At 44.8% G+C, this 23,672-nt stretch overlaps 1 protein-coding gene across 3 annotated transcripts in view; it reads left to right on the top strand.

Annotated features, from left to right (window-relative positions):
- bag6l (BCL2 associated athanogene 6, like) overlaps positions 1–23,672 on the top strand; it is a 75,692-nt gene that overhangs the window by 48,682 nt on the left and 3,338 nt on the right. Inside the window, exons 14-23 of one of the 3 annotated variants that reach the window (XM_084313577.1) lie at positions 233–564; positions 3,788–4,034; positions 6,056–6,225; positions 6,658–6,711; positions 6,829–6,931; positions 15,337–15,461; positions 17,381–17,518; positions 18,061–18,129; positions 20,529–20,714; positions 22,506–22,613. In XM_084313577.1, the coding sequence (XP_084169703.1) occupies positions 233–564; positions 3,788–4,034; positions 6,056–6,225; positions 6,658–6,711; positions 6,829–6,931; positions 15,337–15,461; positions 17,381–17,518; positions 18,061–18,129; positions 20,529–20,714; positions 22,506–22,613 (1,532 nt within the window). Of the gene's footprint in view, positions 1–232; positions 565–3,763; positions 4,035–6,055; positions 6,226–6,657; positions 6,712–6,828; positions 6,932–15,336; positions 15,462–17,380; positions 17,519–18,060; positions 18,130–20,528; positions 20,715–22,505; positions 22,614–23,672 lie in introns of all 3 variants that reach the window. The other 2 variants (XM_084313576.1, XM_084313578.1) reach the window with 2 other exon arrangements.

Here is a 23,672-nt window from a genome sequence, read left to right as displayed (position 1 = left end):
ACGTATTTACAATTCGTATTAGGTTTAGCAAGTTGGGGGACGTATACCTTACATGTCAAAGCACTAGAAATGGCAATTTTTCTATTTTTATCGATTTCTGAAAAGATGTCCTTTTTGAGCATTTAAGAGGGATTCTAATTTCTTTTGTTGTCCGCCGACGGGTTCAAAGCTCCAGCGTGACCCCTAAGGGTTAAACAACTGGCTTTCCCTTGTCGTCGTCTTATTCCCACAGGCGATCCAGCGGCCACCTCCTCCTCCTCCCATTCCCACTCCTTCTCCTTCTCCACCTCTTCCACCTCGGACCCCTCCTTCACCACCACCACCAGTTCCGCAACCCCCACCTCCGCCAACACCTCCGGGCAGACGTCCACCCACACCACCAGCACTACCTCCGTGGGCCAGCCACCAGGAGAGGGTCCAGACGGCAACCTGGCCCAGCTCCTGGGCTCTCTGCTGGGAGGAGCTGCAGGGCCGGGCATCCCGGTCTCTGGAGCCGCGCCGTCCATCACTGTGACCGTGCCTGGGGTGCCTGGCTTCTTCCAGGGCATGTCAGACTTCATCCAGGTTAGTGGAACAACAATACAGTTTAGTCGTGTTTTTACAATTAATCAGGAAAGTTTTTTGATTCCTAAAATATTTTTGTTACAACGCAACAAAATAACTGAAGTTGCAATGATTAACTAGCATCGGTCCCCATCGCCTCCTTCTCGTATATGGATCGGCAAATGAAGCTGTTCTGGTATTAGTCAAGTGTTCCTTTATTAAACCCCTTGGGGGAATTCAAGTGTCATAGCAGCATTGGGGGAGGGGTACAGGTAGAATAGGTGGTAATAATAATAGAACCTAGAACAAAGTGCAAGTAGTAATGATAATAGTGATAACAGTAGTAGTAGTAGTAGTGAACAGTAGTGAGTGGCAGGATTCAATCAGACAGTAGTAATAGTGATTAGGGATGGGTACCTTTCACATTTGAACCGATACCGGTACCGGTACCTGTGAATCGATACCGGTACCCAACGGTACCTTTTTTCGGTACTTTAAAAAAAAAAATATATATATAAATTTTTTTTTTCCTTTTTTTTTTTTTTTCCCTTTTTTCTTTTCATGTCAACGTTCACACGCACAATATATGCTTACCTAGGATTTGACTTGATTCAACAACAAAGCAGTCGGAGCAATGACGAGCCGAAAACTGTCGAAATTTAATTTAATCCAAACTTCAAATAACTACAATTTCGACAGTTTTCGGCTTGTCATTGCTCCGACTGCTTTGTTGTTGAATCAAGTCAAATCCTAGGTAAGCATATATTGTGCGTGTGAACGTTAACATGAAAAGAAAAAAGTAAAAAAAAAAATTAATAATTTTTTTTTTTTTTTTTTTTTGGTTTCTCACTTGATTCGATACTCGGTAGTACCGACGTGTTTCGGTTCGGTACCTCATAAGTACCGAATTCGGTACCCATCCCTAATAGTGATGGTGGTATACATGGTCCAAACCGTAGTAACACACTGCACCAGAGTCCGTGCAGTGTTTATTATTAAGAATCAGATAGTTCTAACAGTGTTTATTATTAAGAGTCAGATAGTTCTAACAGTCGTTCTTATTAAGAGTCAGATAGTTCTAACAGTGTTTATTATTAAGAGTCAGATAGTTCTAACAGTGTTTATTATTGGGGCGGCTACGTGGCGTAGTGGGCAAGGCACTCGCCACGAATGACGGAGACGCTGGGCTTGCCTGTTCGAGCCCAGCGCTCCACATTGCTTTCAGTTTAGCTGGTCGTTCATACTAATACACATTGGCCGTATTAGGGGGTGGGAAACTGATGGGTGGGGATCGGGCGCTGTGGACAGCGACTCCTACAGGTCGGTTGGTGCGCCTGCGCAGTAGAATCAGGAAGTGTCGGGGGCAGCGTGAGCCTCCCACGCGGTACTCCTCGCCACTGAGAGATCGAGCTGCGCAGGTGAAAAGATGCGACTGCTGTTACCTCAAGTACCGGAGGGGACTTGTGCTATGTATGACTTAGTCCACATTGCAGCCGGCTTGTGGGAGGCAAGAAACAGCGTTCGTGACAGGGGAGGGTTGAAATTGGATGATACGAAATTGGGATGGGAGAAAATATAGAAAATGGGAGAAAAAGTGGATCAAAAAAAAAACAGTGTTTATTATTAAGAGTCAGATAGTTCTAACAGTTCTCAAGTTCACCAGCCACTAGCTCTCCAGAAATTGGCAGCAGACACACGGGTGAAAATATTCTGCAGTAGCTGGCTGCACACATTGAAAGACCTGGGTCTCCTCTGGAAGAACAGTCTGCTCTGTCCCTTCCTGTAAAGAGCCTGTGTTGTCTGACCAGTCCAGTCTACTGTTCAAGTGTACTCCCAGGGACTTGTAGGTCTCCACCATCTCCCCTCATTTGGTGATGGGAGTGGGGGGCCTCCTCTTGGCTCGCCTGAAGTCTTGTTGGTGTTGAGTTGGAGGTGGTTGCTGTCGCACCACCCTATGAAGCTCTCCACCAGGGCTCTGTACTCATCCATGTTGTTGTCCGTGATGTAACTGACGATGGAGAAGTCATCAGAGAACTCCTGTAGGTGGCATGTGCTCAAGTTGTGGCTGAGGTCAGAGGTGTACTAGAGGGTAAACAGGAAGGGTAAACAGGAAGGGTGACAGCATGGTTCCTTGGGGGGCACCGGTGTTGCTCACATCTGACTGGCTGCCCTGCAGTCGGTCTTACTGTGATCTGTTGGTGAGGTAGTCAGTGATCCAGGCCACCAGGCTGTGGTCCAGAACTCCAGACACATTGCCGTGAGCTTCTCCGCTAGCCGCAGAGGCTGGATATAATGTTAAAGGCACTGGAGAAATCGAAGAACATGATTCTCACTGGGCTGCGCGGCCTCTCCAGGTGCATGTAGGCTCTGTGGAGCATGTAGATGATGATTTTTTTTCTTTCTTTTTTGCTAAATCAACTCTGCCTCTCTTTGTTAACTACAACAAGCAATGCTGTTTGTTATTTAAGATGAGGTCGGACTCAGCACTGACAGATTTGTGTTCATTATGCTGCTTTTATAAAGCCTCAAATGACGGCTTACAATATACAATTTTGGCTGGTAGCTCTCGGGCTAGGTGGTAAATAAAAAAGTAGATCTTGGTTCAAAAAAGGTTGGGCACCCCTGATGTAGATGATGGCCTCTCCAGGTGCATGTAGGCTCTGTGGAGCATGTAGATGATGGCCTCTCCAGGTGCATGTAGGCTCTGTGGAGCATGTAGATGATGGCGTCCTCCACTCCAATGTTTGCCTGGTATGCAAGCTGCAGGCGGTCTAAGGAGTACAATGCTTTAATAGCATTAGCACAATATAGAACGTTTCTGGTGGGGAGGGAAAATGTCCAGAAAAAATAAATAACGCACATCCTCCGTTTGTTGGTGCTGAGCCAAACTGTAAAAACAGTAATACATAAGACAAAGCGGGGCTTGCAACTCATTTGTAGTTCCAAGGTGTTTATTTGACAAAAAGGCAGATGCAACGTTTCGACCCTTCCGGTCTTCTTCAAGCATGAAAATGTCTGCATATTGTTTTATAATCAACCAATCAATACTTGTCTGCATGAAGGACTTGTTGGCATGAAGGATCCAAATACTTCTTCTGAAATGAAGAAGTATTTGGATCTGTACTCTCATTGGTTCCCAACGATTGGCATGGGTGCACGTCTAAAAAAAATAACTGCTGGAATATGTACAGTGAATAAATAGCTCTCCTCCTGTTTTTAGGCTAACCAGCCCATCTTTTCCCAGCAACCTCCCCCTGCCCCCGGTTCCCCAGTCCCCCCTCAGACCACTGGCCCTCCCCCTCCCCAGGCCCCCAGTGGCGGCGGAGACACCCTGAGCCCGGAGCTGTTCACGGGCATCGTCCAGGGGGTGCTGTCCACCATGATGGGCTCCCTGGGGGCTCAGCAGGGCAACAGCGAGAGCATCGCCCAGTTCATCCAGAGACTGTCCCAGACCAGCAACCTATTCACACCAGGCTCCGGGGATGCTGTGGGTGAGTCACCCCCACCACACTGTGCCACAGTCCTCCTGAGCATCCGTCCCAAGTTATACAGGTTCTCTGGACATGTGTCGGGCATGAACATTTCATGTCTTTTACGAAGGAAAATGTATGTAGTTTCAACCCTTTTAAACTCAACCTGAGCCGTATGCTGGTTTTCTTTTTTTTTTTTTTTTTTTTTTTTAAACTTCATTTTTTAGCGTTTATCGCTTTTTCTGGTCAAGCATGACCGACAGAAACAGGTTGAATGGGATATAGATCAGGGGAAGACACTCTGAGAAAATACGGCGAGTCCGGGAGTCGAATTCGTGTACCCCAGATCCGTGACGCGCACGGTTGTCCCCGACGCCGAAATAGCGCAGAGATACACGGTGAGCTACTGGAGCTCCCCCGTATGCTGGTTTTCAATCACGCAACTTCTGTAGCCTGGCTTTGTTCACCTCTAGAGGGCAGCACACAATTTTACATCAGATTCCAAGGTTTGTGTTGATATCAAATATGCTACACTGGCTAACAGGGACATTTTAATAATTGACCTATCTCAAGCCCCGCTCCCGAAGAGGATAGGTCAATTAAGGACGTTTCACACCCTGAGTTTTTTTTTTTAAACTTTATTTTTTAGCGTTTATCGCTTTTCTGGTCAAGCATGACCGACAGAAACAGGTTGAAATGGGATGTAGAGTAGGGGAAGACACTCTGAGAAAATACGGCGGGTCCGGGAATCGAACTTGTGTCCCCCAGATCCGTGACGAGCACGGTTTTCCCCGACGCAGAAATAACGCCGAGATATGCGGTGAGCTACGGGAGCTCCCCCACACCCTGAGTTTTAAAGCTACAGTGTGGAACCTTTGTCTCCAACTACTGGCGGTGAGAGTAATTACACAAACACTGTCATCCTCACCGTCGATCGTTTTATTATTTAAAAAAAACTTTATTCAACTTTATTCCTTCCTCTGAAACTAAATTAAATGTTTTCATCTGGAGCATCCACTCAAGAAACCTTTCTTGGACGTTTCTTAGGTTTTTCTGCCTTTCACTCCATCGCTACTGTTCTTCTCTTCCACTCTGGGCTCTGACAAACCAACAAATCATTGCTGGTTGATGTAAATAGTTACAGAGAGTCCCCTGGCGGTGATGGGCTTAATCAGCATTGTGTAAACTGTAAACCTGTTTGACAAGGGCTTAAATGTATTCATTTATATATAAACGTTGTAATGTCACACTAGCATAACAAGATGGCATCTCGGGTATGAATATATCATTCATTATAGACAAGCTATAGCTAAAATGAAGCATTTATAACCAACAGATGAAGAGAATATGCCTGGCATTGATGTAGAATACATATAGAAGTAATTTTCTATAGTATGGTAATAACAATATTGTCACCTTAGAATCTGCATATGGCAAAATTAGGTCGGAGTTGAAATGGTTAATGTGTCTGTCTTATCTTGTCCCGGCAGGGTTCTTTAAGGGTTAATGTCCCTTCTGTCTTTTTGTCTTATCTTGTCCCGGCAGGGTTCTTTGAGGGTTAATGTCCCTTCTGTCTTTTTGTCTTATCTTGTCCTGGCAGGGTTCTTTGAGGGTTAATGTCCCTTCTGTCTTTTTGTCTTATCTTGTCCTGGCAGGGTTCTTTGAGGGTTAATGTCCCTTCTGTCTTTTTGTCTTATCTTGTCCTGGCAGGGTTCTTTGAGGGTTAATGTCCCTTCTGTCTTTTTGTCTTATCTTGTTCTGGCAGGGTTCTTTGAGGGTTAATGTCCCTTCTGTCTTTTTGTCTTATCTTGTCCTGGCAGGGTTCTTTGATGGTTAATGTCCCTTCTGTCTTTTTGTCTTATCTTATCCTGGCAGGGTTCTTTGAGGGTTAATGTCCTGTGAATCAGTTTGTCTCATTTCCTCCTGGCAGGGTTCTTTAAGGGGTTAACGTCCTGTGTATCCGTCTGTCTCGTCTTGTCCTGGCAGGGTTCTTTAAGGGGTTAACGTCCCGTGTATCTGTCTGTCTCGTCTTGTCCTGGCAGGGTTCTTCGGGGACCTATTGTCCCTAGTGTGTCAGAGTTTCTCCATGGTGGACATGGTCCTGCTGTTGCACGGCAATGCCCAGCCTCTGAGCCGCATCCAGCCGCAGCTCACCCAGTTCTTCACAGAGCACTACCTCCAGGGCCGCGCGCCCACCGACGCCAACATCACCGTGAGTCACAACTCTGCTGCCGCCCTCTGAGTCACAGCTCTCTCATTTTCATACTTTTCGAGTCTGAATCAAAAACACACAGTGAATGTGCAGGGATTGGTCTTGATGCCAGTGACCCAAAAGGCTTTTCAACAACCTGCAATGTTCCACAGTACGACACACACATGGTACAATGACAACAGGACCTCACATACAGACTATACGTATACATTTTCAGATATCCTCTTAGTAGCATATTGTATAGTAATAAAAAGCAGTGTTTCTAAATATGAGTTCTACACCCCGTATTTTGAGCTAAATTACAATGTTTTGTTTTCTTGCTATGATCACAACCACCAAACTGCTGAATGAATAAAGATGAAAGATCAAAGTAAAAGGTAGTTTTACTTGTCCGATTTTAGGTTGACCCTTTTCTTTTGCTTCTCTTTGCAGACAGCATCCGAGGACCTCATCAACGGCCTGGAGGAGTATATAGCAGAGAGCTTTGTAAGAGCTTTATACACACATAACAGTACACAGATTAATTTGAACCGCCAAGAAACCACTCTAGTGTGTTTGTTTGGTATTTGTGTGGTTTGAATTGTGACGTATGCTCTTCTCCAGGCCACGGTGACGGTACATGAAGGAGTGGACATCGTTCAGACCAACATGTCCTTCCTCAGACAGCAGTTTACCAGGATGGCTACGCACATCCTGCGCTGCAATGGTGAATACACTCCGTATGCAAGTCACCTGGGCCCTCATTTATCAACAATTCTTAGAAAGTGTTCTATTTTAGTACTTAAGCTCATCATTTAGAATGTGTGTACGCACAGAAATATCCGTATTTATCAACCGTGCGTACACGGGTCCTACGCTCCTCCGCGTTGATAAATACCATTAGGTTCTACACTCCACGCTCGTGCACGATTTTAAGTATTTGCATATAGCACCGCCCGTAATTAACCATATACGGTAATGGAACACCCCCATGAAATGTGGAAAAGTGGACTAAGCCCCGAGGGAAGCGTGTTATGGAGAAATACGTGACAGGCTGACAGACATGTACACGTACGGTGATGTCAGATATGATATCTATTAACTTAAAGACCATATTAACTAATAAAGACCGTGCTGGAATATGACTGCCTTTTTCCGTTTCGTTCGATTAATACCCAGGGATTAAAGTTCTCAATTTTATTCCAAATCGCGACGGATTTTCCGTCAATTTTCTACCTGCTGCATATGATTTGTAGATGCATACAATCTATTTTGATGTCGGTATTGGGTAGCCTATATAAACAATAATACGAGAGCATATACAAGAACAATGAATCTCACTGCCATGTATGATGTAGCCTATACGCCATGTGTAGCCTGCCTATATGTGATCAATACAAACTTGAACTTGAATTCCATCATGTCTGTGTGCGGGAGCTCACAAGGCTGTTGTCACAATGTAAATAAGAACGTGCACTGAAAAGTTACAGTATGTAGTTGGTTGATTATTTGTATGACAGTCAGTAAACCCTTGCAAAAAGTATCAGTTTTATTTAATGAATTGAAAACATGCAGCATGCCTTTCCTCCCGGCAGCAACGACATTTATCAGGCAAATGCCCATCACTGAGTGGAATCCCTTTCTATTCACATAACTGCATTTGTGATGGAGCTTTGACAGCTACATGGGTGGTACAGTAACAGTCTATTGCTCGATCCATCTACAATATCACGAGATGGACCGTGCCGTGTAGCCTATGTATAGCCTGCCTATGTGATCAATAAAAACGCGAACTTGAATACCATCATCATATTTATATGTTGTCTGTCCACTATGTTTATTACTTTGTTATTTCCCCCCCCCCCCCCCTATCTATGTAAAGCGACCTTGGGTCTCTTGAAAGGCGCTATATAAAATTAACACTTTGACTGCCGGAAAACGCTTTAAAGCGTCATTCCCGGCCATGCTCAAGTTGCCGGAGGACGCTGTACAGCGTCCTTATATCAATATTTCAAAAATCTGCGATCGGATTCATATTTCCCCTCCGCTGGCCTGAGATCCACCAGGAGGACCCACTGAGCTCTCTGGCGGTTCAGGAGCGCCATCTGGTGGCCGATCGGCGCAATCGCCAAACAGGAAGTGCTATGGAGGTTGTGCTGGTCGACCATATTACTTCCGGGCACTCTGTTTGGCTCACGGGACTCGATCTCGACACAATACATAGCGATCGATTGCCAATAACTCGATAAACAACATGATTTGGACATATATACTATTATACAAGCTGGAAATGGACCCGATATTTCTACATACCATAATAGGTAAATGACTGTTCCACGCTCATCGCCCAACGGCGCGAGGAGGATACGGTAAGATTCAGCGTTATTTTTTATCGTATTCCATATAAACTGTTATGATGAACATATCACCCACACTAGATGAATGATATAACGCTGCCCACGGAATTATAAACGATCCCCCGCCCATCCGGTCATCATCAGATCATACGTAGATCATTCTAGAAGTACGTCCAATTGAAATTTTTTATATCGCCCCGATTGCCATCAAACTGTATTTCATCATCAATATAATGCATTTGGGGCTATATATCACATTCTGGAGAAAGCTGCAGAAAGAGACGAAAACATACTTATACATTAGACCATACTTTACTATGAATATGTGAATGAAAAAGTATAACGTTGCTACACAATGAACAATACATATAGGACTTTGAATGGGCCCCAATAATGGCAATGTAGCAATAGAATTTAAAAAGTTATAGCCCTGCAAAGAAGGGGAATTTCTCCATAGACAAATAGCGCTGGCAATCCACAGTCATTTTCCGGATTTCTAGCCGGCACCCATAGTGTTAAGCTATTATTATTATTGTTATTATTATTATTATCACGTCTGTGCACGGAGCTCACAAAAAAAATTAAATACTGTCTTTTACTTTTAGTCTCAGTGAAGTTTCAACGGAGGTAATCTATTCTAACCAACAAATTGAAGTAGAAAGCATTTTGTTGTGGCCAATCTTATTTGGAAACATGACACAAAATAATAGTATGTCGCTTTTTATTTGAAACAATATTTAATCGTGTTTGGAGGTGGGTGTTCTGCATCTGCCCCCTGTGCCAAACAAGCAGGCCAACCTCTTGTTCGCGCGTGAGCCCGTTAGAATTACACTACTGTCGCTATTTTACAATGAACTATAATGAATTACGGGTCATACAGAAGTTGAACATGCCAGTGTTGGAAGTAATGCACGGAAGCTTATTTCCGCGTTGCAGACTGTAATAATAATTCTACCACCGGGTGCCCAGGTACGCATGCTCTGAGCTGTGCGTAGAAATACGCACAAAGTCAAGCACACGTTCAAATTGATAAGTCCCACACTTTGCTTAGAAACGATCGTACGCACGGGTTACGCACATATCTGTGCGTACGCAACGTTGATAAATGAGGGCCCTGGTCTCTTAAAACAATACTTAAGCATTTTGGATTCAAATCTGTCCATCTGCATCAGAAATGTGCGACATTCTGAGTATGTTGGCACACCGGTTAAAACAAAATAATTTTTAGCTACGGTAACATTCCCCCCATTTAAAACCAATAGGTACTGCTAGCAGCAAGCTAGCTTATTAGCTTGTTATCTTCCAGCTGGCCGTACAAGTTCAAGTTCTCAAGTTCAAGTTCTCAAGTTCTTTAATAGTTGTCATACAGAAGTACAGAATACTTTCATACAAAATGCTTCTTACTGTTACGCTCCAGAGACTGTGCTAGACAAGATAGTATCAAATAACATAATAACATAATATAGCATGTAATTTAGAAGAAGAAAAATGAGGTCACAGTGTTCGGTATAGACATATGTACAATGTTCTGAGTTACCATATAATATACAATACTATGCAGTGTACTAATGTACAGTACTATCTAGTGCAAAGCAGAAATGGGATGAGGTACAATTTTAGGTACAATTTACAGTAAGGTGTACGAGTTGTAGTGCAATCCTTCATCCATAAATATAAAGTGTGGGGGGAGTGGGTGCTACAGTGTGTTTGTTTAAAGTGGGTGTGTGCTATAAAGTGTGTGGAGTGGGTGCTACAGTGTGTTTGTTTAAAGTGAGTGTGTGCGTGTGGATGTGTGTGCTATGTGCGTTTGGTGGTTGTTGTTGTGTAGTGTTCATTCATTGTTCGTTTAGCAGCCTGATGGCCTGGCAGGGTGTCCGCGGATCCTTAAAAAGTCTTAAAAAGTCTTAAATTGGTTTATCAATAATTAAGGCCTTAGTTTGTCTTAAAATGTCTTAAATCCATTTTCAGAGGTCTTAAAAATGCCATAGAAAGGAAAGATAAAATGCCATGTCATGTTTTATTATGAAATCTGGGGAAGTACGGTTAACGGGAGATAAAGTCGGGAGTTTTTATTGACTGCGTTGTAGCATCACGCAGACCGGAATGGGGCGGAACCAACACGGGTCCTTATGCTGGCCGGGAACAATTTCAGTGGAGTCTAGCTAACGTTAGCAAGGCGAAGCGGAAGCGATAACGTTACGTTTAGTTTAGCATTTGCACTCGTTAATATGGGAAAGTGCCAATTTAACGAGAACTGGCTCGACAATCCACTGTTTGCGCGATGGTTGGTCCCAGTCAAAGTCAAAGACCATTACGAGGCCCGCTGCAACAACAAAAAAAGAGCAGTCGAGTCGCACATGCTGAGCAGCGCTAAGCGTACCTCTGCAAAAACGGCGCCTGCAAACTACTATTTCGAATTTCTTTTCGGCCCCGCCATCTCAGGTAGGACTATAACATCTGCACCAACAGAAGTCTGGATAACATGCGGCTCCACGCCAACACTTGAAGCTGAGGTCTTAACTTGAAAATAATCTATTCACGGATGTAAACAAGGACACGTTTGTGTTTATGTTCGATGAGAGTCACCCACTATGTATTTTTTCCTCCCACCCACCCCCTCCTAATGTACAGTATCCTCCCATCATATGTATGTTAGGATCTATGGGTAACAGTACTGTATATTTGCATATCTTATATGTCACAAATGTAACAGTACTATATACCTGTATGTCCCTATGCCATAAATGTCATGTATGTTGAGTGTCATAAATGTCACTATGAATTGAAAATGGGGGACCCTGATGGAAACAAGACAAACGTCTTTCTCTGGTCTGCATCCCCTTAACAATTGTGTGTATTGAGCCGTACTGTATTGTACCCATTCTGCAATCTGTTAAACAAAGTTTTCATTCATTCAACCAAACCACAAAAACAAAACGACTGGATGAATAAATGAAAAACTGTATTAACAGATAACAGATCAATACACACAATTGTTAAGGGGATGCAGACCAGAGAGACTTTCGTCTTGTTTACATCAGGGTCCCCCATTTTCAATTCATAGTAACTGTACTGTTACATTTGTGACATATGCAAATATACAGTACTGTTACCCAGAGATCCTAACAGAAAATATATACATATGATGGGGAGGAGACTGTACATTAGGAGGGGGGGGGGGGGGGGCGTTGGACATTTACGGTGCCCAGTTTCTAATTGCAGCCTCCCGTAGGTGCTCTTTAAGAGCGGTTTTGAATGTGGGCAGGGGTAAAGTGGGTTTTAGGAGTGAGGTTAAGCAGTAGTCTGACCAGTTTGTTTTGTGATGTTTGTAATCTTTTTGTGCCTTTGAGGTGCTTTGGTACCATGAGGTGCAAGCATAGTCGTAGTACCCCTGAATGAGTGCTCCTGCTAGAGTCTTCAGGGTATTCTTGTTTACCAGAGAGCAGATCCGGTACAAGAATCTAGTTTGTTGGTTGACTTTTTTGATACCCTGGGGAGGGTGGTAATAGTTATGTGTTCTGACAGGTATCAGTCCTATGGTGATAATCATGTGTTCTTACAGGTATCAGTCCTATGGTAGTATGTGTTCTGACGGAAATGTGGCTGTTGCACTTGCTGCTTGGCCCCTGGTATATTTTGTATAGCTATATTTGCTATTTATGTTTGGTCACCCCTTTGTTGAAATTCATCCAATCCAGTTACTCCTTTAAGTTCAAGATTTTTAAGTTTCCAAGTTATTTTTTAATAAACATCTTTGGACCAACGTGTCCCTAAACTTAAACTAATTGGTGTCGTTGCATGATTTTTGTTATTGTGAAATTGGTATTAAATTTAATTCTGAGTGGCATTAAAAAGTCTTAAAAAGCCTTAAATCTGACTGGGCTAAACCTGCAGATACCCTGCCTGGGGATAGAAGCTTCTTCTGAGTCTTTCTGTGCTCGCCTTGAGACTCCGGTATCGCTTGCCTGACCGCAGCAGTTCAAAGAGGCAGTTGTTCGGGTGACTGGAGTCTTTAATGATTCTCTTAGCCTTGCCCTTGCAACGCTTGATGTAAATGTTCTGGAGGGTGGGGAGCCCCCCTCCAATTGTGCGTTCGGCTGAACGTGTCACTCTTTGTAGTCTGCTTCGGTCTTGTGCAGTGCTATTCCCAAACCAGGAGGTGATGTTGCCGGTCAAGATGCTCTCTATTGTACATGAGTAGAAGTTCTTAAGGATCTTCTGACTGACTTGGAACTTCCTTAGGCGCCTGAGGAAGTAGAGGCGTTGTCGTGCCTTCTTCACAACACTGTCAATGTGTGTGGTCCATGTCAAGTCCTCGGATATGTAGGCTCCGAGGTACTTAAAGCTGTTGACTCTCTCAACCGGTGCCCCGTCGATGCTGAGGGGGCTGTAGTCCTTGACCCCCGACCTCCTGAAGTCCACAATCATCTCCTTTGTTTTGCTGACGTTCAGGGAGAGGCTGTTTTCCTGGCACCATCCCGCCAGGACCTTGACCTCTTCCAGGTAGGCCCTCTCGTCGTTGGCAGAGATCAGGCCCACCACCACTGTGTCGTCAGCAAATTTGATGATTGTATTGCTACTCCGCTGAGCCACACAGTCGTGTGTGTACAGGGAGTAGAGGAGGGGACTCAGAACACAGCCCTGGGGGGCCCCTATGTTGAGGGTGATGGATGAGGAGGTGCAGTTGCCTGCTCTCACCACCTGGGGTCTGCCAGTCAGGAAGTCCAAGACCCACTGGCAGAGGTCATAGCCCAAGCCCAGGTCCCTGAGCTTGGCTATGAGTATGGAGGGGACTATGGTATTGAATGCCGAGCTGTAGTCGATGAATAGCATTCTCACATAGTTCCCCTGCCTCTTGTCCAGGTGTGATGCTGCTGTGTGCAGCACATGGGCTATGGCGTCCTCCGTGGACCTGTTGGGGCGGTATGCAAATTGCAGGGGGTCCATGTTGATGGGGAGGGAGGAGCAGATGTAGCCCTTTACTAGCTTCTCAAAGCACTTCATGGCTATGGAGGTGAGAGCTACAGGGCGGTAGTCGTTGAGGCAAGCAGGCTTGGATTTTTTGGGTACAGGGATAATAGTGGACTTCTTCAGGCAGGTGGGGATGACAGCCTGTTCTAAGGACAGGTTAAATATGTCAGTGAATACTGGGGCCAGTTGGTCGGCACAGACTTTTAGGACGCGGCCGGGGATGCCGTCCGGACCTGCTGCCTTCCTGATATTCACTTTTTTAAAGGTCCGCCTCACCTCATGCTCTGTTACCCTGAACACTGCGCCTCCATCAGCAGCCGACCCCCCCCCCCCCATTGCCGTGGCTTGTCAGCTGGTGTTGTTATTACCCATAGGTTTCAGTGAGAAATGCTTCACAGCGTATTTAAGAGTAGCTAAAAGGAGACACTTTCCTGGTAGGAATAAAACTAAAACTAAAATAAACCAAAAAAAATTATCAAAATCCCAGTCTCGCACATATTGAAGTTCCATAGTGTTCTACGACTGTTCGACTGCATAGTGTTCAAGTTTAGTTTCAAGTTTCTTTAATAGTTGTCATACAGAAGTACAGAATACTTTTGTACAAAATGCTTCTTACTGTTGCGCTCCAGAGACTGTGCAAGACAAGATAAGTATGAAATAAAAACATAGTAAAATTAGAAGTAAAAAAAAAGGTCACAGTGTTCAGTTTAGACATATGTACAATGTTCGATGCAGAATAGACGTAGTTACCATACAATATACAATACTGTGCAGTGTACTAATATACAATACTATATACAATACTATATAGTGCAAGGCAGAAATGGAGAAATGGGACGAGTGTACTAATATACAATACTATATACAATACTATATAGTGCAAGGCAGAAATGGAGAAATGGGACGAGGTGCAATTTAGGTACAATTCACAGTAGGTGTACGAGTTGTAGTGCAAATCCTTTATCAATAAATATAAAGTGTAAGTGTGTTTGTGTGATCTAAAGTGTGGAGAGTGGGTGCTGCAGTGTGTTGTTTGTTTGAGTGAGTGTGTGCGTGTGGGTGTGTGTGCTGTGTGCATTTGATGGTTGTTGCATAGTGATTATTGTTCGTTTAGCGATTATTGTTCGTTTAGCAGCCTGATGGCCTGGGGATAGAAGCTTCTTCTGAGTCTTTCTGTGCTCGCCTTAAGACTCCGGTATCGCTTGCCTGACCGCAGCAGTTCAAAGAGGCAGTTGTTCGGGTGGCTCGAGTCCTTAATAATTCTCTTAGCCTTCCCCTTGCACCGCTTGTAGTAAATGTTCTGGAGGGTGGGAAGCCCCCCTCCAATTGTGCGTTCGGCTGAACGTGTCACTCTTTGTAGTCTGCTACGGTCTTGTGCAGTGCTATTCCCAAACCAGGAGGTGATGTTGCCGGTCAGGATGCTCTCTATTGTACATGAGTAGAAGTTCCTAAGGATCTTCTGACTGACTTGGAACTTCCTTAGGCGCCTGAGGAAGTAGAGGCGTTGTCGTGCCTTCTTCACTACACTGTCAATGTGTGTGGTCCATGTCAAGTCCTCGGATATGTGGGCTCCGAGGTACTTGAAACTGTTCACTCTCTCAACCGGTGCCCCGTCGATGCTGAGGGGGCTGTAGTCCTTGACCCCCGACCTCCTGAAGTCCACAATCATCTCTTTTGTTTTGCTGACGTTCAGGGAGAGGCAGTTCTCCTGACACCACTGTGACAGGTTCTCTACCTCTTCCAGGTAGGCCCTTTCGTCGTTGTTCTTCCATGGTTTCCTCAGTCTTCTTCTCCTCCTCTTCAGATCACACCTTTGGGCCCCGCCTGCTGCTGCTGTGTACCCAGAGCCTGTTCGAGTGTCTGGCCCTCAACCTGTACTGCCTCGGAGGGGAGCAGAGGGCACTGACCGCTGTTATCAACCACCGCATCGTTAGTATATACACTATTTATGAATGCCTGGTCTCTGTGTTTTGCTTGATCAGGAGAGGAGGCGAGTCGTGATATATAGCTACATTACTATTAACTAATCTTTGACTATTGTGTGGTCGGGTGAGTTCTGAGGCAGATACAGGGAGATGAGGCAGCTACAGGGAGCTCTGAGGCAGCTACAGGGAGCTCTGAGGCAGCTACAGTGAGCTCTGAGGCAGCTACAGGGAGCTCTGAGGCAGCTACAGTGAGCTCTGAGGCAGCTACAGTGAGCTCTGAGGCAGCTACAGTGAGCTCTGAGGCAGCTACAGTGAGCTCTGAGGCAGCTACAGTGAGCTCTGAGGCAGCTACAGGGAGCTCTGAGGCAGCTACAGGGAGCTCTGAGGCAGCTACAGGGAGCTCTGAGGCAGCTACAGGGAGCTCTGAGGCAGCTACAGTGAGCTCTGAGGCAGCTACAGTGAGCTCTGAGGCAGATACAGGGAGCTCTGAGGCAGCTACAGTGAGCTCTGAGGCAGATACAGGGAGCTCTGAGGCAGCTACAGTGAGCTCTGAGGCAGCTACAGTGAGCTCTGAGGCAGCTACAGTGAGCTCTGAGGCAGCTACAGTGAGCTCTGAGGCAGATACAGGGAGCTCTGAGGCAGCTACAGGGAGCTCTGAGGCAGCTACAGGGAGCTCTGAGGCAGCTACAGGGAGCTCTGAGGCAGCTACAGGGAGCTCTGAGGCAGCTACAGGGAGCTCTGAGGCAGATACAGGGAGCTCTGAGGCAGCTACAGGGAGATGAAGCAGCTACAGGGAGCTCTGAGGCAGCTACAGTGAGCTCTGAGGCAGATACAGGGAGCTCTGAGGCAGCTACAGTGAGCTCTGAGGCAGCTACAGTGAGCTCTGAGGCAGATACAGGGAGCTCTGAGGCAGATACAGGGAGCTCTGAGGCAGCTACAGTGAGCTCTGAGGCAGCTACAGTGAGCTCTGAGGCAGCTACAGGGAGCTCTGAGGCAGCTACAGTGAGCTCTGAGGCAGCTACAGGGAGCTCTGAGGCAGCTACAGGGAGCTCTGAGGCAGCTACAGTGAGCTCTGAGGCAGCTACAGGGAGCTATCAGGCAGCTACAGGGAGCTCTGGAAATATTGTACAGCCACGTCTTTCAGTTCCGACCACCAGCAAGTAGAATTTAGAAGGCTGTTGGTAAAGAATTATGTAATTCTGGCTTAGAAGAAGAATATGTCATGCAGATTTTAACACACGCATGCGATGGGCGGGTTGCCACACATGCACATGCACAGGAACACGCATGCATTGAGTCGCTGAATGAAATGTTCTCTGCATTTCCCATCCCGTCGTCCTTCCCCTCCAAGGGCAGCCGGGAGCAGACAAGGGCTGCGGCGTGGGGCTGTGCCCAGGGACCAATCCAAGTTCTCCTGTCTGTCTTCGTCAGGGACACGACAGCGTTAGCGATCTATTGTGCATGATTTTCCACCTGGGTAACTGGCAACACGGCAACCTGGTCCCCAAGTGGGAATCGAACCCAGGACCGTCTAGCTGTGAGGTGAATGGGTCAAATGTGAGGAACAAATTGTAAAGCGCTTTGGATAAAAGCACTATATAAATGCAGCCATTTACAAAGAGGAATACACAGACAAATAGATGGGGAGAACAATATACAAAAAAACAGACTGATTGTTAACATACCTCAAATTCCTGTATTTGAACCTCAATGTCCCTCTAGAACCATAGCAAGCGGACATGTTTGTGGAGCTCCCTGTATGTAAATGTTTGTGGAGCTCCCTGTGTGTATATTCTGTGGTACATTACGAGTGGAGCTCCCTGTGTGTATACCGGTATTCTGTGGTACATTACGAGTGGAGTTCCCTGTATGTATATTCTGTGGTACATTACGAGTGAGCACTTCCTGTCCCCGTCTGCACAGAGGAGGATGTCCGCTGAGGTCAACCCCAGCCTGGTCAACTGGCTGACCAGCATGATGTCCATGAGACTCCATGTCATCCTGGAGCACAACCCAGTCACTGAGGACCAGGTCCAACACTATGTCATCAACACACAGCAGGTGCTAAAACACACACACACACACACACACACACACACACACACACACACACACACACACACACACACACACCTACACAACTACACACACACACACACAGCAGGTACTAAAACACACACATTTTAAATGTTTATTTATGTCCATATGAACAGAAGTACAAGGAAGGAAGCCTCATACAAAGGACATAAAGTATGAAAGAACAGCCAGTTACAAAAGTGCATGGACGGCAGAACGCTGTTACATACAGTATGGCTGAACTGTCGGACACATCGGACATGAATCATGGGTAAAGGAAACAACGCCTCCTCCAAATTGAGCGGCTTCCTATAATAGCTGATACTGAGCAGACACACACACACACACACTCTCTCTCATGTGAGTATATTTTGAGTAAATTCCATGACTCAGAGCAGGTCCAATAAGCCATTGAGGCCATGTTCTCTAGCTTCAAAGAAGACACGGTGTGCCATCATTAAAATTTCTCTCCTGAAAAACACTTGCAGCGATACGTAGCTAACGTGGTGCTTGTTGTGGTGTAACAGAGCGAGTCGAGCCAGAGGACAGACAGCGAGGCCCGGGCTGAGCAGCAGGCAGACAGCCAGAGTGTGGAGGTGAGGTCCCAGACTCTTTATCACTGGATAGAGTGAGTGACTGTGAGAGGATCTTTCATGGAACTGCAGTGATTCCCACAGAAATTAAATATACTTTGGGGGAACGACTCACTCTATGGGCGTGAGTCCAGACTCACTTTTGCGCGCCGGTCTAAACCACATTTCATGTATGCATGAGGAAAGATGATAACAATAATCTAGCGTTGATTTCAGGAAGATTCGATAATCAGGCGAAAAATGACAACGTGATAAGTGAATTACACAAAAACTATTATTGCGTCTTTTTCCTGGAATTACTCGGAAGCACCCAAACTATATTCATATTCAAAACGTTATAAAACGGAAATGTACGGATGAAGCAGGCAGCTACACGTTGACTGGAAGCAACTCACTGACAATCGACGGCATTATTAGACCCATAGCTATAATATAAAATATAGGTTTAGCTCTACAAACTACAACTACGTTTACCTGGGGTTAATGGACGGCAAGGCCAGATGCACTTCCCGGAAGGGGCGTGGCACTCAATGTGTTAACAGTATAATTTATGGTTTTTAAAGTTTTTTTTTTTTTACTCACTGAGCACTCATTGCCACCAAAGTATAAAGTATAAAGTATTAACATGCAGCGGGAATCACTGAACTGAAGAGTGAGTGACTGTGAGGATCTTTCTTGTAGCTGAAGAGTGAGTGACTGTGTGAGGATCTTTCTTGTAGCTGAAGAGTGAGTGACTGTGAGAGGATCTTTCTTGTAGCTGAAGAGTGAGTGACTGTGTGAGGATCTTTCTTGTAGCTGAAGAGTGAGTGACTGTGAGAGGATCTTTCTTGTAGCTGAAGAGTGACTGAGGATATTTCATGTAGCTGACGGAAGGAGTGTCCCGCCCTCTGCTCAGCGAGTTGACAGTTTGAGTGGCTGTCTGCGGGTGTCAGTCACTCCACTCTGGTTTAGAACACATACCACTTGGGTCACATGGTAGCTAAAAGCCCAGTGTGCTAGACTGACACCCTAAACAGGGTGGTAAATTACCACCAACCAAATACTGGTATATTATGTACTTGATTGGCGAGTTTGCCTACTATACCAGCAGCCACATACGGGTACATTTTCTGAATCAGAGCTGTACAGTAAGCACTAAGCACACATTTAAATAACAAATTTGGACGTAATGGCGCAAACAAAGATTATATGAGCCCACAAAGTGTCACTAATTCACTGCCAATGGACCAACTCCAAAAAGATAAATTTAATGACATCACAATTTTAAAGGGCCTGTACAAGTCCTGATGCTCTGACTTCCAGCTGATATGAGGGGGACTGTCGTCTGTGTTTATAGTGGTAGGAGAAACACTGTCAACAGAAGTGATGGGTTCTGTAGCGTGTTGTTTTTGAGGAGGTGAAGCAATAACTCCTCTGAGATAAATAAACACACTGGGATGAGAATTCCAGGAAATTCTAGATAGAAGGAAGCAAAGGTCAAAGCACATAGATTAAGCAGCTTTTGTATCTCACTGCGACTCTGGAGGAAGACTGTAGATTGAGGAGACTCATTAATATTGTGTAGATTGAGGAGACTCATTATTAATAGTATGTAGTCTGAGTAGACTGAACATCGGTTCATGTTGTTCCATACTATATACACACTAATGGCTAAAACCTTGACTGCAGTCTGCACTAGGGCTGACCTTCGAATATTTTTTTGGAATTCGAAGCTTCGGGGCTGAGATTTAAAAAAAAATTATAATTTTTTTTTTTTTCGAAGCTTCGAGATAAAAAAAAATTATAATTTTTTTTAATTTTAAATTTTTTTGTTGTGGGACTTGTACAGCACTTTGTCAGTGCTGTAAAGTTTAAATCTTTTTAAATCTTAGACAAACAAAACACTTTGCTTTCATGAAATATTGTAAGCCGTCATTTGAGGCTTTATAAAAGCAGCACAATGAACACAAATCTGTCAGTGCCGAGTCCGACCTCATCTTAAATAATAAACAGCATTGCTTGTTGTAGTTAACAAAGAGAGGCAGAGTTGATTTTGCAAAAAAAATACACAAAAATATCACATTTTCTATTTGTTTATTTTTTATTTTTAATAATCGAATTTAATTTTCATATTCGAATCCCATGCCCATCAAACGAAGCTTCGAAGTATTTAAGACAGCCCTAGTCTGCACCATCGTTCTTTAACGAATTTGAAAAAGAAAATCAATAGCACAGGTCACTGGCCGACTGTCTGCCAAGTTTGATACTAATCTGTTTGGAAATGGATGAATTATTGCTATTACAGAGACACACACACGCACACAAATGATTACAATATCCCCAGGATGCGGGTATAGCTTACAACAAGCTCTAATCTTGTATCACCATTTATTTCTCTCTCTCTCTCTCACTCTCTAACACAGATGGATGACGACACCTTGTCTCCAGCTCCAGCCACCACAGCAGAGGAGGCCATCGCCTCGTCAGGGGAAAGTCATGAAGTGGGCACTCCGCCCCGCAGAGCGTCGTTCGGGGAGAGGCGAGGGTCCCTGGCAGGCAGGGAGGAGTCTGGGCTGGAGGTAGAGCCCTGGGCCGCTGCCGTACCGCCTGTAAGAACCAGAGTCGAGTCACTGGGACATTCAGTTCCTTCACAATAGGGAGGTGTAGTCTGACATCACTTTAGTTTCCCGCGCGGTCCACCCGTATAGAATAGACTTTTAATTGTCATTGCACACAAGTATACAACAAAATTTCAGGGGAGCTCCCACAGACCGTAGTACAATATATACATACATGTAACACATAACACTGTACATATAACAGAATATTTTAAATAATAAAGTGCATGATGAGCGGTAACATAGTGGTTATCAAGTCCAGGTAAGTGCATGGTGCACGTGAGGGGACAGTCAATGAGAGTTTAACAGTCTGACTGCTTGGGGGAAAAAGCTGTTCATAAATCTTGAACTCTTCGCATGTATGGACCGGTATCTCCTCCCTGAGGGAAGGATCTGAAAGAGGTGATGTGCTGGGTGAGACTGGTCCTTGATAATACACTTGGAGCGGTGGAGGCAGCGGGATGTGAAGACAGAGGTGATGTTTGGTAGAGGAGTCCCGACGATCCTGCCTGCCGCCTTCACCACCCTCTGTAGAGCCTCTTGCTCTGCCTTTGTGCAGCTGGAGAACCACACAGACACACCGTAGGTCAGCACACTCTCAACCGCACAATGATAAAAGTTGACAAGGAGATTTCGTGGCAGGCCAGCCTGCTTTAGCTTCCTTAGGTAGTATAGGCGTTGCTGACCTTTCCCGATCACTGAGGCGGTGTTGGTGCTCCAAGACAGGGTCTCACTCACACTGAGACCCAGGAACTTGAACTCAGTGACCCTCTCCACTACCTCGTTGTTGATGAGCAGAGGGGAGTGGTCAGGCCTTGATCTTCTGAAATCCACTATGATCTCTTGTTTTCTTTATGTTGAGCGCCAGGTTGTTGTTGTATAGGGATTTATCATTGGGAAAATGTATTATCGGCTATTGTAATAATTCTGCCTCATGAACATTGGCAAGCTTTCCATTTTTGCACAAAATGAGTTCCCTTCTATCACTATTTTGGTTGAAAAAAAATTATATGTAATTATTTTACGATTAATTGTTTCATGTTGAGCTATAGATTGTGGATGAATACACACAGAAAGCTACACCATGCCAATGTTCATGCTTTATTTGTTTTAAACAAGACGATTTAGAAATGTGTCCATTGGAAATACATTGCGATTTCAAGCGAGGTCGACCGGCTGGAAAAAACAATGACGTAACCACTACACCTCCCTATGTGTAGCTTCCCAGTAGATCAGAATAGGGATGGGCAATATTTCAGTCTTAATTGTTTATCCTCTTTCAATGGTGTCTCATCGGGAACGCGTTATGCTAACAGAGTACACTGGCTGTTGTTGTATTGTCCTCACACTTTTGACAAAATGAGAGCTGAAATATTTGAGGGAATATCTTTCGGAACGTAATGTTTTTGGTTTGATATCACACTTGACATGACCATGCAGTCCTCTCTGCGATGATTGTTCATTGGATTATTTGTGATGGATGTAATGTTGCGTATCTGAGCTCTGACGTATATCGATATTGAAAATAAATTCTTAATGATTGTTGTGATATTAATTTATTTCATATCGCCCAACCCTAGATTGGAAGTTTTACTGTTTTATTCTATCCCCATCTCACCCAAGTTGTGATTGATTGACAGGAGATTTTTTGTTTTCAAGTCTGAGACTTGACCACATTTCCTTTTTTGTTTCACCACTATTTATAGACCATGCTCTCAATCCAGACAAATAGCAGAATTGACTGTATATTAACCCCTTAATAAACAACCATGTCTTCATCAGGAGTGGGTGCCCATCATCAGACACGACATGTTGTCCCAGAGAAAGATCAAAGCCCAGCCGCCTCTCTCTGATGCATACCTGCATGGGATGCCCGCCAAGAGGAGGAAGGTGAGAGCTCTTGTCTTGTAGGGGTGTAAGAGGAGGAAGGTGAGAGCTCTTGTCTTGTAAGGGTGTAAGAGGAAGGTGAGAGCTCTGTCTTGGGGTGTAAGAGGAAGGTGAGAGCTCTGTCTTGGGGTGTAAGAGGAGGAAGGTGAGAGCTCTGTCTTGTAGGGGTGTAAGAGGAGGAAGGTGAGAGCTGTCTTGGGGTGTAAGAGGAAGGTGAGAGCTCTGTCTTGGGGTGTAAGAGGAGGAAGGTGAGAGCTCTGTCTTGTAGGGGTGTAAGAGGAGGAAGGTGAGAGCTGTCTTGGGGTGTAAGAGGAGGAAGGTGAGAGCTCTGTCTTGTAGGGGTGTAAGAGGAGGAAGGTGAGAGCTGTCTTGGGGTGTAAGAGGAGGAAGGTGACAGCTCTGTCTTGTAGGGGTGTAAGAGGAGGAAGGTGAGAGCTCTGTCTTGGGGTGTAAGAGGAGGAAGGTGACAGTTCTGTCTTGTAGGGGTGTAAGAGGAGGAAGGTGAGAGGAGGAAGGTGAGAGCTCTGTCTTGGGGTGTAAGAGGAGGAAGGTGACAGCTCTGTCTTGTAGGGGTATAAGATGAGGAAGGTGAGAGCTCTGTCTTGTAGGGGTGTAATTTTAATCTTTTAAATTTAAGATCTAACGTGTAAAGAAAATAAATAACTAACGTGTCAGACATCTCCTTGTGTCCACACTTGGCCTGGACTCGTGCATCTCCTGCACCTTTTGTTTATTTAAACCATATAAGCATTGTTGTTGGATGTCACTGGATATTTACTACCAATCGCAATGCAAACATGACTATTTTGGGATGCGGTCTCGGCTCATCGGATTACAATGCAAGCAGAATACTAGGGATGCATCGATACTGGTATCGGATATTGGATACCAGGCGAAAACAGGGTATCAGAGAATTTCTCTAATACTAAAATCTGATAACCAGAAACGTGTATAGTGCCAGAAAAGAAAAGTGACTTGATTTGCTGCCTTATAGAAGCATGTTAGATCTCTTTTAGTGTAGAAAAATGTATTGTGTATATATCTCAATATTTGATCATATAG

This window comes from Notolepis coatsorum (genome assembly GCF_963971535.1).
Source record: "Notolepis coatsorum genome assembly, chromosome: 4".
Classification (NCBI taxonomy): Eukaryota; Metazoa; Chordata; class Actinopteri; order Aulopiformes; family Paralepididae; genus Notolepis; species Notolepis coatsorum.
This window is presented reverse-complemented; position numbering and strand designations above follow the sequence as displayed.